The sequence below is a fragment of the Ziziphus jujuba genome, chromosome 10, assembly GCF_031755915.1.
Source record: "Ziziphus jujuba cultivar Dongzao chromosome 10, ASM3175591v1".
Classification (NCBI taxonomy): Eukaryota; Viridiplantae; Streptophyta; class Magnoliopsida; order Rosales; family Rhamnaceae; genus Ziziphus; species Ziziphus jujuba.
The window spans coordinates 1,068,953-1,083,103 of record NC_083388.1 but is presented as its reverse complement, the minus strand read 5'-3'; the positions used below and the strand labels follow the sequence as shown (position 1 = coordinate 1,083,103).

The window sequence follows — 14,151 nt, the reverse complement described above, 5'->3', positions numbered from 1 at the left end:
AAAAATATTTATTTTTCCCTCCTGGTAATGCTCTTCACAGAAAAAGCTCCACCTGTTTCTCTGCAAATCCGCCATTCTCTCTCTTTGTCTCTCTCTCTCTCTCTCTCTCTCTCTCTCTCTCTCTCTCTCTCTCTCTCTCTCTCTGTTTCTTACAGATACAGATGATCTGCATTTTCAAAACCCATTTCTAAATCTTAGTATTTCTCTCTCTTCCCTCAACAATGGACGGTGGTCTCCCCGAAGATCTCTCCGATTCCACCCAGCGCCCAGAATCAGACAGCGACCAGCGAGTCTACTTTGTTCCTTACAGGTCTCTCTCTCTCTCTCTCTCTGTGCAGATTCACTCTCAATCACTTCATCCTTTACTTTCCTCGATATCTCGTTCCCAAATCTGAAACCAATAGCGTCGTTGAGAGTTTCACTTTTTTTTTTTTTTTTTTTTCCTCTAGCTATTGATATTTTATCGGAAAGATGGAACGCGTTGTGTTGGGATTGGATTTCAAGTTATATATATGTATACATGTTTATTTATGGTTGTGCTTCAGAAATTCTTTCCCGTCGTGTCTTTTTTTTTTTTAAATTTTCTTCGAACAAAAGTGAAAGCTTTTGATTCATTTTGCAATTTTGCGATTTGGGTGTGTCTATTTTCGAGGGTTTGCTTAAACTCAGCTAGGAGGTTTTGCTCTGTTCTTGAGTTTGGTATTTGAATCGGTTATTTTCAGGTGGTGGAAAGATGCACAAGATTCAGTTTTGGGGGATTCAGACGGAAAGAGAGGGATTCTGTATGCTGCATCGTCGGCTTCGTTATATGCAGGTCCCATGAAAATAATCAACAACATCTTCAATTCGGATCTTTTGTTTAATCTTAGGAGAGAGGAGGATCCTGTGCAGAATTCTGAAAATGGTGAAGTGGGTGTCTCTGGACGGGACTATGCATTGGTCCCGGGGGAAATGTGGGTACGGGCACTCAAATGGTGAGTGGTATAGATTTAAGTGTTTTTTTGGCTGTTTCTGTTACATGGATTTCTGTGTATGCCTTAAAAAATAAAATGAGAAAAGTATCAGGGGAATGGATTGCTAGTGATGCGATACAAGTATGGATGCTGGTTAATGCAACTTGTACTCTGGATGCCACTATATGCTGATTTCTTAAATAGCTGTCTCCACGGCCTTTCTTTTGTGCAGAGTGTTGATTATTACGAGCCATTGATTTTTTATACTTACTATGATCCTCTCTCATGAATGGCTGTTTTATGTTTTATGTGGTTTTTTTTTTTTTTTTTTTAAGTGAATAGCTATTTATTGCTTTGTAGCATGAATTTTGGGGTTAGTATAACCTTTTTAAATATTAATGCTCTTCTAGTATGGGTTCTGTTGATTCTAGATGGAAATTAAATATTTTGCACCTTAGTTAAATGATTATTCAATCTTAATCACTTGATTGAATTTGGTGTAAATTACTGTAAGGAAGAGTGTTTCTAGGATTAATTGGGCTTTTGGTGTGAATCTGCACTAGAAATGTTGTGTTTTTAATGCTACTTGTTCTTTGTATGACATGTGGGATGGTTGTGCTGTCCATTTAGGCACAGTGATTCAAAATTTGCAATGAAGAATGGTAGGAGCTTCTCAGCTGCGGAAGATGACATGGCGGATGTCTATCCTTTACAACTCAGGCTATCTGTTCTGCGAGAAACAAATTCATTGGGTGTGAGAATTAGCAAGAAGGTCAGTGTATAAAACCAGACCTCCTTTTTCTGTTTATGGTCCTAAGTGTTTAACAAACTAATATACCATTTATCAGTTTCACTGTCTCTCTTATAAAGAAAACTAACAAACTATTATAATACTTATAGTAATGCATCCAACTAATAATACTAAGGTTTACAGTATAGTTCATATGATGGTAAAAGGACTTTTTCTACCTAGTACTGTAGCTTCACATTTTGTTCATCATATTTACTATGATGGTACAGGGTCTGTAAATAGCTTTTAAATGATCTCCTACTTCTCCTTTTGGAGAAACTATCAGTTTTAGTTTTATGGTTCTCTGTCTTTCTCATACGCATATGCACAACTACTTTTAATTATCTAAACTCTATGGCTTGCTGTATGATTAAAGAATGTCAAGTTGAAAACTCTCTAGGAATCCCGTCTGTTGGAGTTCAATGCAATGCTAGATACAGGAATTACTTTTCTATTGTCTTGGTGGCCTACGAAGGTTTTGTTTTACTTAAATCTATGTTTGGTGTTTGAACTCCAGTAACTATGTTGTAATTCCACATGTCCACTACTATTTATGGGCTTTTGCACAATTTTTGGGCAAGGCATTGACGAGACGTGATATTATACATTATGGGAAAGAGGCAAAATGGTCTGGGGATTTTGCTGCTGGTTGTTCATAACTTTAATTCTTGGTTGCCTTTAGCCGTAGTTGCAATCAGGGTACAAATCTTCTGACCAATAAGTTGTAGTTTTTGAAACCTGTTGCTGAGCATCACAGTTTACTGATTAAAATCTGAGCCACAACTTTATGATATCTTTTCACACATAATTGTTTGTTCAATTAAGTCACATTGAAATTGGCAGTAAAGAATGATTCAGGTCCTCTAAAACATAGTGCAAAATTTCATGTATTTCTTTTTTTCTTTTCCTTTTTGTTGCTTTTGGAGGAATACTCACTAACCTAATTGCTTATTTATTTCCAAACAATATGCCTTGAAGCAGAACAATATTACGAAAGTGAAAAGCTAAAGCAACATTGTTGTTTTAGAGTGGCAAGTTAAACTTTTAAGGAAAACAAAAAAAGGTTTTTGCTAGAATTTAGTTTGATAAACTAGGAACTTGCTGTCAAACTTAGATGCTGTTGGTTTTGTGTCCATCTGGTATATCTGTTACAAGTAGAGCTTTTTTGAGTAGATCTTCTATTGGTAGAACCTTTTATAAGAGCTCTGTTGAACAGCTGTTCACAGTTTGGTTAGAAACAAAAGAGTGTATTTTTTTACAATAATGTCAAACTTTTTTAATTATAAGGATATTATTGGAAAGTGGAAAAGTTCATTTTAAGGAGATTTGAGCTTCTCTTATAAGCTCATTAATTGGCTTTTCGGAGAAGCTCAAATTTTGGGCCTCTTTAAGGAGACCCAAAAAAGCTTTTTTTTGCTTTCAGCATGAAACACCAAGATTTTATTTGAAGTGGAGCGTTTCCCCTCTAGTAGAGCTTTTAGGCATTGAAAAACGGCAACTGAACAGGCTTTCTGTTGGTCAGGAGTCATTTGGTCTGTTATGCTTTCCCTGCAGATGTATTGGGCTGGTCCATGCTGTAGTTAGTATTTTCAACATTTTATGCTTTTTAAATTTATTTCTGGTCCTTATGTGGTATTTTTAGCCAATTGGAAAATTCATCTTTTGGTAGATTACAGCTAATAAAAATTACATATGGCTATTTTTGTGAGCTATAATTAATACAGGGCTCAAGCAGCTATTCTTGACATGTGATTTATTGGTGTATTGGTTTCAATGCCTAAGAACCTACATTGTGAAGCCTGGCATTGTTTGCTTCACATCTCTTTTATCTAACCCCTTTTCCTTTTTATTTCTGTACTTTTTAAATTCTTTAAATTACCGGCATTCATTCATCCTGCTCTGAAAACATAACCAAAGAGTCACCTTCAGTTCAGGGCACTTTAACCTTGTTCCCTAGACCAGTTTCCCATCACTTCAACCTTGTTCCCTACAGCAGTTTCACATCATGTTAAGTGATTTGCTGCTGAATCTAAAGACCCTGCACTATCCCTTTTGCAATTTGTTGGCTAATGTGTTGCCATGCAAAATGCATGGCTATTAGTGGTAATATTTTAGGATTACTCATTGAAAAATGTTCCTTTTTATGCTGGTTAACCATAAAGACTGAATGCTTCTGGAAACTAAGTGGTGGGAGAATAGCCATTTTTATTTATTTGCAGTTTTCGATTGAACCTTGAGCTAATGGATGATATCACCAGATTGGCATATTTTTGGTCTTTTACCAACTTGATGTGGGATGACGGGCATGTTGTCTCTGAAATATTTATTAAACACGAAAGCAGAGAACAGCAGAGTTGGATGCATGACTCTTGATGACCCCCTTAGTGTTTCTCTCTCTCCCCCTCAGTGTCTCTCTCTCTCTCTCATCGTATTTCTCTCTAAGAATGTCTTGTTAATGACAAATTTAGCTCTTGTATTTTGTAACGAGTTGATTTTTTGGCATGGACCTTTATGTCTGTAAATTTATGTAATATTGTTGCTAGCTTCTCCTGACCTTTTGAAAGTATTTCCTGTTTTGGATGAATTGCCTATGTGTCATCTACGATCTAAAATCGGGTGTTAATATTTCCCAGTATCATTAAGCTTCCTTTATCATTTGGGTCTTTATCTTTTTTAGGTTTCATATTTTATTTTACATTTATTATTTTTTGTAGGACAATTCCATTGAGCTATTTAAAAGAGCCTGCAAAATCTTCAGTGTGGATTCTGATCTGGTAATTAAGCTTTGTTTGTAGGAATTATAACTTTTTTCAGGATAGTGTGGATTGCCATATAACTTTTGTTATTGCACAGTTACGCATCTGGGACTTTTCTGGGCAGACAAACCTATACTTGGTAAATGACAAAAATAAGTCTCCAAGGGACTGCCAACGGCAGTCCGATGAGGTAAGTGATGGAGCATGACATGGGTCACTTTATTCTTTGAATCATGCTTCTTTTGTGAAACTACTTGTTATCTCCCTAATGAGTTCCTCTTTTTGTATCTGGCTATTATTTATACTGTCTTTCTTCTGATTTTCAAATCAGCTATGATAGATTTCATGACTTACCAGCATCTGTTTCTCCTGCTACTTTGTTGTTTAACATTAGTCAAAAACTATACCAATATTTCAGTTTTTATTTATGACTTTGGCATTCTTCATTAGACCACTTGCATTAATACAAAACTGAATAGTGTTGTTTGATAAGAGACTTGCCAGGCATATGAAAGAAGTTAGTTGTTTCCTAGGCATCTTCACATTGGTCATTTGCAGCAAATGTAGCACAATGGCTTGCCAGTTGTTTCCTAGGGATCTTCGTATTGGTCATTAAATGTAATACAATGGCTTGCCTATGGTTCATTCGTTATCAATACATTTTATTTATGTTATTTTAGTCTGACGGCATGTTTTGATACTTCCTTTCTTTTCAACAGATTTTACTGGAGTTGCAAGTCTATGGATTGTCAGATTCCATTAAGTGTAAGGATGGGAAAAAAGATGACATGGTGTTACAAAATTCAATGGTTGCAAATTTTTCTTCTGGTGCTTCAATTGCAATGAATGGTACTGCTGGCAATATGAACTCTAATGCTATTCATGCCAATTCATCATTATGGGGAAGCTCTTGTGAAGCTGGCTCTTTGGGGTTGACCGGATTACAAAACCTTGGAAATACTTGTTTCATGAACAGTGCACTTCAGTGCCTAGCCCACACACCAAAGCTTGTTGATTATTTTCTTGGAGATTATGGTAGAGAAATAAATCATGAAAATCCATTGGGAATGGATGTATGTCTTGCATCTCATATAACTTGTTTCTTATTATTTGTTACTATTGTCTGAATCAAAATATTTTAATTACTTGTACCGAAGGTAAACTATTTGTCTTATGTAGTCAATTTAATTATATCTCATATTTTGCAGGGTGAGATTGCTTTAGCATTTGGCGAGCTGCTAAGGAAGTTGTGGGCTCCTGGTGCAAGTCCAGTGGTACCAAGAGTGTTCAAGTCAAAACTTGCTCGATTTGCTCCTCAATTTAGTGGCTTTAATCAGCATGATTCCCAAGTAAATGAAGTTTCTAGCCTTAGGAATTGCTTTCTTGAGGTTTCTGGTTTAACAAGGGTTTCAATCTTTACTATATCTTAATATATGATGCTTATTTCTGTCATAGGAGCTTCTGGCATTTTTGTTGGACGGATTACATGAAGATCTCAACCGTGTGAAATGCAAACCTTACATAGAAGTTAAGGATGGAGATGGTAGACCAGATGAAGAAGTTGCTGATGAATATTGGGGAAATCATTTAGCTCGCAATGACTCTATCATTGTTGATGTCTGCCAAGTCAGTATCAATCTTTTTTCTGCCTTTATCTCCACTCTTAAGAACTGGAATCTCTTATGGATATTTATATTGGTGTCAGCTTTTTGATGGATATTCTTTTTATGTAGTAATCCTATGTATGTTTATTACTGTTTATTTGTGTTCCTGCCCACGAGATCAGATAAGATATTGGAAATATCAATTTAGCATTGATATGCTCCTTATTAAAGTTATAACTGATAATTGTGACTCATTTCAATGGATATTATACTTATTCATACATTCAGAATATCAGTTTGTTATCTTTTGACCTTAACTAGATTTGCATGTCAGATTGATTGACCAAATGCATTTTCCCTCACCCACTCTATTGCTTTTGTTTAATACTTTTTGTTTTTTTGCAGGGTCAGTATAAGTCGACTTTAGTTTGCCCTGTTTGCAGAAAGGTCTCTGTTACATTTGATCCATTCATGTACTTATCAATACCATTACCTTCAACAACGATGCGGACGATGACTATAACAGTCTTAAGTGCTGATGGAAGTTTTCAGCCATCTCCATATACCATTAATGTGCCTGAGCAAGGAAAGTTTCAAGATCTTATTCAGGCACTAAGCACTGCTTGTTCTTTGGGGAACAATGAGACTTTATTAGTAGCTGAGGTATGTGGTAATATCTTTTCTTTCTAGTATCAATGCCTTGTATATGACTTCTGGTGGAATATATGCAAGTAGACACATGCATGTAGATGCACACGCCCACACACACATATTTGGGTGTAATCCATTACTAGAAGGGAAAAGAGAAGAGAAGAGTAGAGAGAGGAGAATAGAGAAATTTTGGAAATTTTATTTGATATTTTGCATAACTAAAAGTGATACAAGGACATATTTATTAAGCTAAACTCAACCTATATTTCTAAAGTACTAGCTACCCTTGGATATAGAACTTCCTCAGGTGTTGTAGACACAACTAGAATAAACAACACTGTGGAAACATGTTTTGCGTTTCATAATTAGGTAGAGAATTCTCTGGTACTGGTTGAAGAAAATAGAACAGATAAGATCACCAATAGGACGTCCAAAACTAAAAGTCAGCGATAATAATTATCTTGTACAGATGAAAAACTTCAGTAGACAGCTCAGTTTTGCAAATCACCAAAAAACAGAGGCATTGCTATGGTAGTGATAATTTAGTTAGATATTTCTGCATAACTATTACTGATAATTTCTACAGTTAAGTTACTTTATTAAAATACTAAATTACCGTCTATGTACTTTATATGTATACATACATTTTTATTTTTATTTTTTTTAATTTCTGAAGCTATTATAGTTCTATACAGATATACAACAGTCACATTATACGTTATCTTGAGGAGCCAAATGATTCATTGTCTTTAATTAGAGATGCTGACCGGCTAGTTGCCTATCGGTTAATGAAAGATATTGAGCAATGCCCTTTGGTTGTGTTCATGCATCAGCAAATGGAAGAGTAAGATTTTTTTACTTATTTTGATGTTATCTTGGTTCCCCATTTAAAGTGGTTATCATTACTGCACGTTGTGTCATGCAAGTTATAGGAGTATATTGTAAAATGTTGCTTCGGAGACTTTTGCATTTATAGTTTTATTCCTCAAGAGAAGAGGGAAGGAGTTGGGGGGAGGAGAAGAAGAAGAAGAAGATGTAATAGCTTGGCTATACAAATTTCTTATGTATGCCAGAATCTTGTATGGTTCAACTATTTGTGACATAAAGAAGCCTAAAGGCATGCATTCCACTAAAATAATTTTTTACTTGTAAAATCACGATTTTATGTAGCATAGGACAGACACTTTCTGCAGTCCACCTATGATAGACGTAATATGTGATTTTTACTTATGTATGAAACCTCTAAAAGGAACTCTTGTATGCTCGAGTGTGTAACTTTTATTCATATTCTTCCCTTCACTGCGTGGATGTGATTGTGTTATGTGAATATTTAGAGGAAGTTCATGCCATAGCCAGCAATCTTTTAAATTGACGTGGCCAAAAACAAATGTCTTCATCTGCTTAAACATGGCCATTTATTATTATTATTATTTTAATGAAAAATTTTATACTGTTTTTGCCTGCATTGTTTCCCTTGATCTGGACTCTGTATATTTATATTCCCAGGCAGTACATACATGGGAAACTGACTTCAAGTTGGAAAACATTTGGGATTCCTCTTGCATCAAGGCTATGTGATTCGTCTAGTGGTTGTCATATCCGCAATCTTTATTTAAAATTGCTTAATCCATTTGAAATACACGCTAAAGATGCCTTAGAAGTTATTGAGCACTCAGAGATTACTGCACTTGAAGAAGTTACAGGAACAGAGGAAACCATTACTCTTGGTACCAGTCGAGTTGTAAAACCCTGTTATGAAAATGGGGCTAACTCACCTGCAGATGCCGAATTACAGTTTTACTTAGCAGATGATAAAGGAACAATCAAGGAATCAAAGATAGAAATGAATGAGCCAGTGGTGGTGAAGGGGGTGTCTAGGAGGTTGAATGTGCTTGTTTGTTGGCCAGAAAAAAGCATTCAACAGTATGATACTTGCCTTCTCAGTGCATTGCCTGAGGTTTTCAAGTCCGGCATTTTTGCAAAGAGACCTCAAGAGTCTGTTTCTCTGTATAAGTGCCTTGAAGCATTCTTGAAGGAGGAGCCTCTTGGACCAGAAGACATGTGGTCAGTGTGTACATCTTAAGCCTTCTGACTTCATCTTTGAAAATGTTTTCGATTGTCTTTTAGCTATTATGTTGGTGTATAAAATATTTGAAGAAGTGGAAATGTTTTCTTATTGAATATTTTTCTATTCAGGCTATCCAATAAAATAGAATGGTATATGCCCTTGTTATATATAATAGGAAATGAAATGGACATTTTTTGTAGTCTCCTTAGTATCTATTAAAGAAAATTTATTTTAATAGTAAAGTGTGTTTTCTCTCTCTGTGATTATTGTATCACATCCCTGTGGAAGTCACCATTAGGGGATGGTGCATAAATATTTTTCTTATTTTATTGCTTAATTTGTGAGATATATGGGATCAACACATCCATGGGTTGTAAGAACTGTAAATTTGACAAGCATCTCCTACCTTGAATGAAACTTGTTAATTGTTATCATGGTTATTTAATGGTGTGTGCTGCTATTTCTTGTTTTAGGTACTGTCCTGGCTGCAAACAGCATCGGCAGGCTAGTAAAAAGTTAGACCTATGGAGACTGCCTGAGATCTTGGTGATTCATTTAAAGCGGTTTTCATATAGCCGGTTTTGGAAGAATAAGCTAGAGACATATGTTGACTTCCCTGTTGATAATTTTGATTTGTCAAATTACATTGCGCACAGGAATGGCCAGTCATGTAATCGTTACATGCTTTATGCAATTAGTAATCACTATGGAAGCATGGGAGGTGGCCATTATACTGCATTTGTCCATGTGAGTATTGTTTGTTGCTTGACAGTTTCCTATCTTCCACACGGTTCAGTTGAGGAATTAATCAAATGATTTAATGCTATCTATTTGTAGACTGACATATCTAATTACCATACCTGGTCAATGAACTAACCTACCCTTACGACAACTCATATCTAATTGCATTCTGCTGATACTCTACTTTGTGAGTCTTCATTTAACGGCCTCCCAAGGCTAGCAAGAGAATGATAAGTTCATTAAGAATAGAATTACGAGGCTCACTTTCCCTTCCATGTAGTTTTCAATTATTGGAGTTTAGGACACTGACTTTAGAATATTTCACAACAAGTGCTTGATCTTCGTTTTTTCTTATGTAGCATGGGGGTGACCGGTGGTACGACTTTGATGATAGCCATGTTAGTCCTATCAACCAGGAGAAGATAAAGTCTGCAGCTGCTTATGTTCTTTTCTACAGAAGAGTTGTGGAGGGATAACCAATGAATAGAGACAGTTTATTGAAAACTGTGTTGAAGTTGAGACATCAGATGAGCAGTTTTTTGCCATCCTAGTTTTTACGACTTCAGCTACGAAGAATCACAAAATTCTTTTATCTTTGGCGTTCTTTTAAGCCAACTGAGTTTCCTCCATCTTCAAACTCGAGGAAAGATATATCTGATGGAGATGGAGGAGCTGCCAATGAAGAATTGTACCATAGCAACAGATGAAGATATGAGAGACGTTTGAGGATACTGCAGTACCTGTAACCATTTGTCATAGGAAATTTTCATTAACCAGATTAGAATCTTCTGATGGGGTTTTTCCTAACCCTTATTAAGAAAAGTGTAATTTTTCTTTTCCTATTTTTTTTGGCCCCCCTATTTTAAATATTTGATGAACAATATTGATTTATTTGATAGGCAAGTCATGAATTCTTATTTGTTGTTTACTGATCTTAAATTCGTTTAGTGGTATCTTTTCTATTTGTGGGTTTCTTTGTTTCTCACTTGCCTTTTCTGTTTTTGGAGAATGACAATCGACAAACATGCATGAGACCATGATAGGCAAAAGGGCTAATTGGACTCAAAGACAGAGACCAATCATGGGTAAGCTTTACTTGTATGCAACTGGTGTCGTCCAGCATTTTAGGCCTTGGGACGCATATACTCTTATAACATGTGTCTTTTAGCGCAGAGCTCATGAAACATAATAGGTGTTAATTATTTATTATTTTTTATGTTACATAAGTTGTTCTTTTTGTTTTCTTTTTCTTTTTTTCTTTTTTTTTGTCGGGTCGACCACACAAGGGATGTTAGTTACTGATTGAAATATTTTATCATTATCATCCAACCCCAAAAAATAAAAAAGGTTGAATGTCCTTGGCTTTCTTTCATTCTTTTTTTTTTTTTTTTTTTTTTTTTTTTTGTTTTTTGTTTTTTGTTTTTTGTTTTTTGTTTTTTTTTTACGTTGAGTCCCTGGTTGGAGTATATGATAATGAGATGAAGCCAAATGGCAAAAAGAGAGACCACATGTTATGGGGCGACAGCATGCCGTGGCATCCAGTTAAGTGTGTGTGGATAGCACATGATACTGTCTACTCAAGATGTGTACCTTACTAGAGAGTAGACATCTTATATTTCAATTTTGATATCTATTTATATATATATATATATATTATCTTCACTTCATATATATATATATAGATAATTAATTTTCTCAAAATAAATGTATATGATTAATTCAAAAAAATTGAAAATAAAAAGTAAAATATTATTTCAAACAAGTAACACATGTATAATATGTAAATATTACTCAAATTACTTAGTTATATTATTATTATTATTATTCTTTAATTAATTAAATATATATAGATCAAAATTGTCTAAATATTTTGTATTATAAACATATTTGATTAAGAAAATATTCCTGTGGGGGGTGAAATCCAATGATAAAATTCTATTTTCCTAAACAATAAACCAAATTTGAATTTTCCACCCTAATATCAAAAAGTTTTATACATATATAAATTAAAACAAAAATATTATTTATTCCCATTAATATATGATATCTATGATGCTGTGGCTGTGGTTAACCAGTATGTATGATATACAAGAATTTGTTGCTAGCATACTTTTAAAAAGGATAATTCTCTATTAATGCCAAAAATAAAAATAAAGTAAAATAATAACCACATGCAGGTTAGTTAAAAAGAAATTTAAAAGAATATATATTTTTTACGGTTGATTTAATGTAAAGCATACCCTAACTAAAAGGTAAATTTTTAGGTTGAAAAGTGATTTTTCCACCGGTAGTGGAGAAGTAAAGTCGACAAATGACACCTCGAGGATGCTGTGTAAATTTTAGGGGACTGCATTCAAAGTTAGTTTTTGGGAAAAGGGTTTAGGTAAGTAGTTAATTTATTTGACTTTTTAAAATATATATATATATATATAGTCATAGTGCTTAATATAATATCTTTTGAATTAACTTTTAAATCATATTAAAAATTAATATTTAAATATCAATTATCAACCGAATGTAAATTTAAAAAAAAAATTAAAATTTTATTTGCACAAATTAAACTTTGTATAAATTCAGCTTTAAATATTAACCGTTAAAATGGTTCAAAAGTTGATAAAAATTGTTAATACTAAAACTATCAAGTTGACTCTACATAAACTTGGTTGTGTTTGTATATATATAAAAATTTTAGTGATTTTACCATCCAAATTTGAAATTAATGTGGTGGGAAAACAGGAATAGGGAAAAGAAAATTTGGAAAATGATGTTGATGGGTTTGATGCAGTTTCATTATCATTGATAGTTTTGCAGATAAAATTTTGGCCAACATTCTTTTGGGAATTCTGGTGGGAAAAACACACATGCATGCTAAATATATAGAAAAATACATGAATGCGCACAACATTACCTCTATATCTGTATATTTAAGTATATATAAATTCAAAAATGGTGATTGAAGAAAGAAAACAAATATAAAAATAAAATCCCATTTACTTTAGTGAGTCAACATTATTGAGGAGTTTATAATAGTAGGGTGGGTGGACCACTTCATTTCCTTTTCATCTCGGTGTAAAGATGTGACCAGACCCTCTCTTTGATTGATGGAGTACCATGGTTCTTGTTGCTCTCTTGCTTCTTTGCCAGTTGATTTCTGGACCACTTTATTGTGTGACTTTTATTTCACACATTTCCATTTTCCACTTCCATCCATATGAAATATTAACAACTCTTTTCCAACCCTTCACATATATCACCATTCTAAGTCATTATAATATATATAAATATATACACACAGCACTTTAACAAACAAATGGATAACATTAAAAAAAATTTTCTTAACTATTGAACCGTTTTGAATTTGGAAGTTTAAAAAATATAATAATGATTCATTAAACCCATATAGGGTTCACTTTCAAATAGAGTTTTAAAATTCATTAAATTTATATTAGACCACTGATGTATTTTAAAATCTCAAGCAAATTAAAAAGCTAAAAAATAAAGCTTTAATACTAAAGCCATCGATCGAGCTGATATAAGTCTGATTTTGTATATTATATTATATATAGGTGTTATGATCTATTGTAAATATATTTTCAATATAAGGTGAAAACATATTGATATATCAAAATTAAAAATCTAATTGGATAAGTAATAAATTTTAGTGCTTAATAAATTTCTAACATAAGATGATGTTTCTGAAAATATCAAAATTGGTTTCAAAATGTATATTCAATACTTTGTAGAATTGTTTGCCAATTTGATTGGAGAGAATCTTCCCAAATTATTTCTATGCATAAGATGATCAAATTGTAGTGGATGCTTAAATCATTATGCTCTTTTAGATTTACACTATCTTTTGGAAATTCTTCAAACTTAAGTATGACAAGATAATATAATAACCAAAATTAGAGCATACAAGTTGCTAATCCACCAAGGAGACTAAATATATATACATTGATTACATGGATATTTCTTGCTATAAGTAAATCTTGTGAGGCACCCTATATGCCAGTTAATTACTAGGTGTCCTCGTTTGCAAGAATGGACTAATTAAAACAAATACCAATAGGCCTTCTAACTGATGGGATTGCCATGGCTATGGACTTCTGGAGGCAAGTATTGTAAACAAGGAAACTTGCTATGGTACCCATTTGTAAGTAATTATCATGGATTTTCCCCCAAAAAAAAAGAAAAAAAAGAATTTTTGTTTTTCAGGTGTGGGTTATGTAGATGAAGTCTATCAGTGGACACCTTCACAAGATCAAGACTCAAGAACAAAGTCAAGGACAAAAAAATAATGTAAAAAAATAAATTTTCCTTAATCACATGACATACATTGAGCAATAAAAAAAAAAAAAAAGTGATGTAATTATTTAATTATATATGATGATAAGTGGGGCATGCAGGGCCAGCAATCTATTACACGCATAAAATGGAAAATTTGGAAGGTATCCCAACTGGTTGGCATTTCCTGTTAGCCTGTAACAAGAAAAGAAAAGAAAAAAGAAAAAGAAAAGGTCACATCGAAACAATCTATGTGTTTCTCTCTCTCTCTCTCTCTCTCTCTTGGTTTTTTTGGGTTAGTGAA

The 14,151-nt window shown here is 33.7% G+C and overlaps 1 protein-coding gene across 1 annotated transcript; it reads left to right on the top strand.

Moving 5' to 3' along the window:
• Positions 1 to 16: 16 nt before the first annotated feature.
• On the top strand, positions 17 to 10,535 carry LOC107410265 (ubiquitin carboxyl-terminal hydrolase 8). The gene is made up of 13 exons (XM_016017675.4): positions 17 to 310; positions 723 to 974; positions 1,584 to 1,725; positions 4,458 to 4,517; positions 4,597 to 4,689; positions 5,219 to 5,572; positions 5,708 to 5,848; positions 5,955 to 6,125; positions 6,509 to 6,766; positions 7,450 to 7,598; positions 8,261 to 8,818; positions 9,296 to 9,569; positions 9,923 to 10,535. The coding sequence occupies exons 1-13, from the start codon at positions 222 to 224 to the stop codon at positions 10,037 to 10,039; spliced, it is 2,658 nt and encodes an 885-aa protein (XP_015873161.1). The 5' UTR covers positions 17 to 221; the 3' UTR covers positions 10,040 to 10,535.
• Positions 10,536 to 14,151: the final 3,616 nt, after the last annotated feature.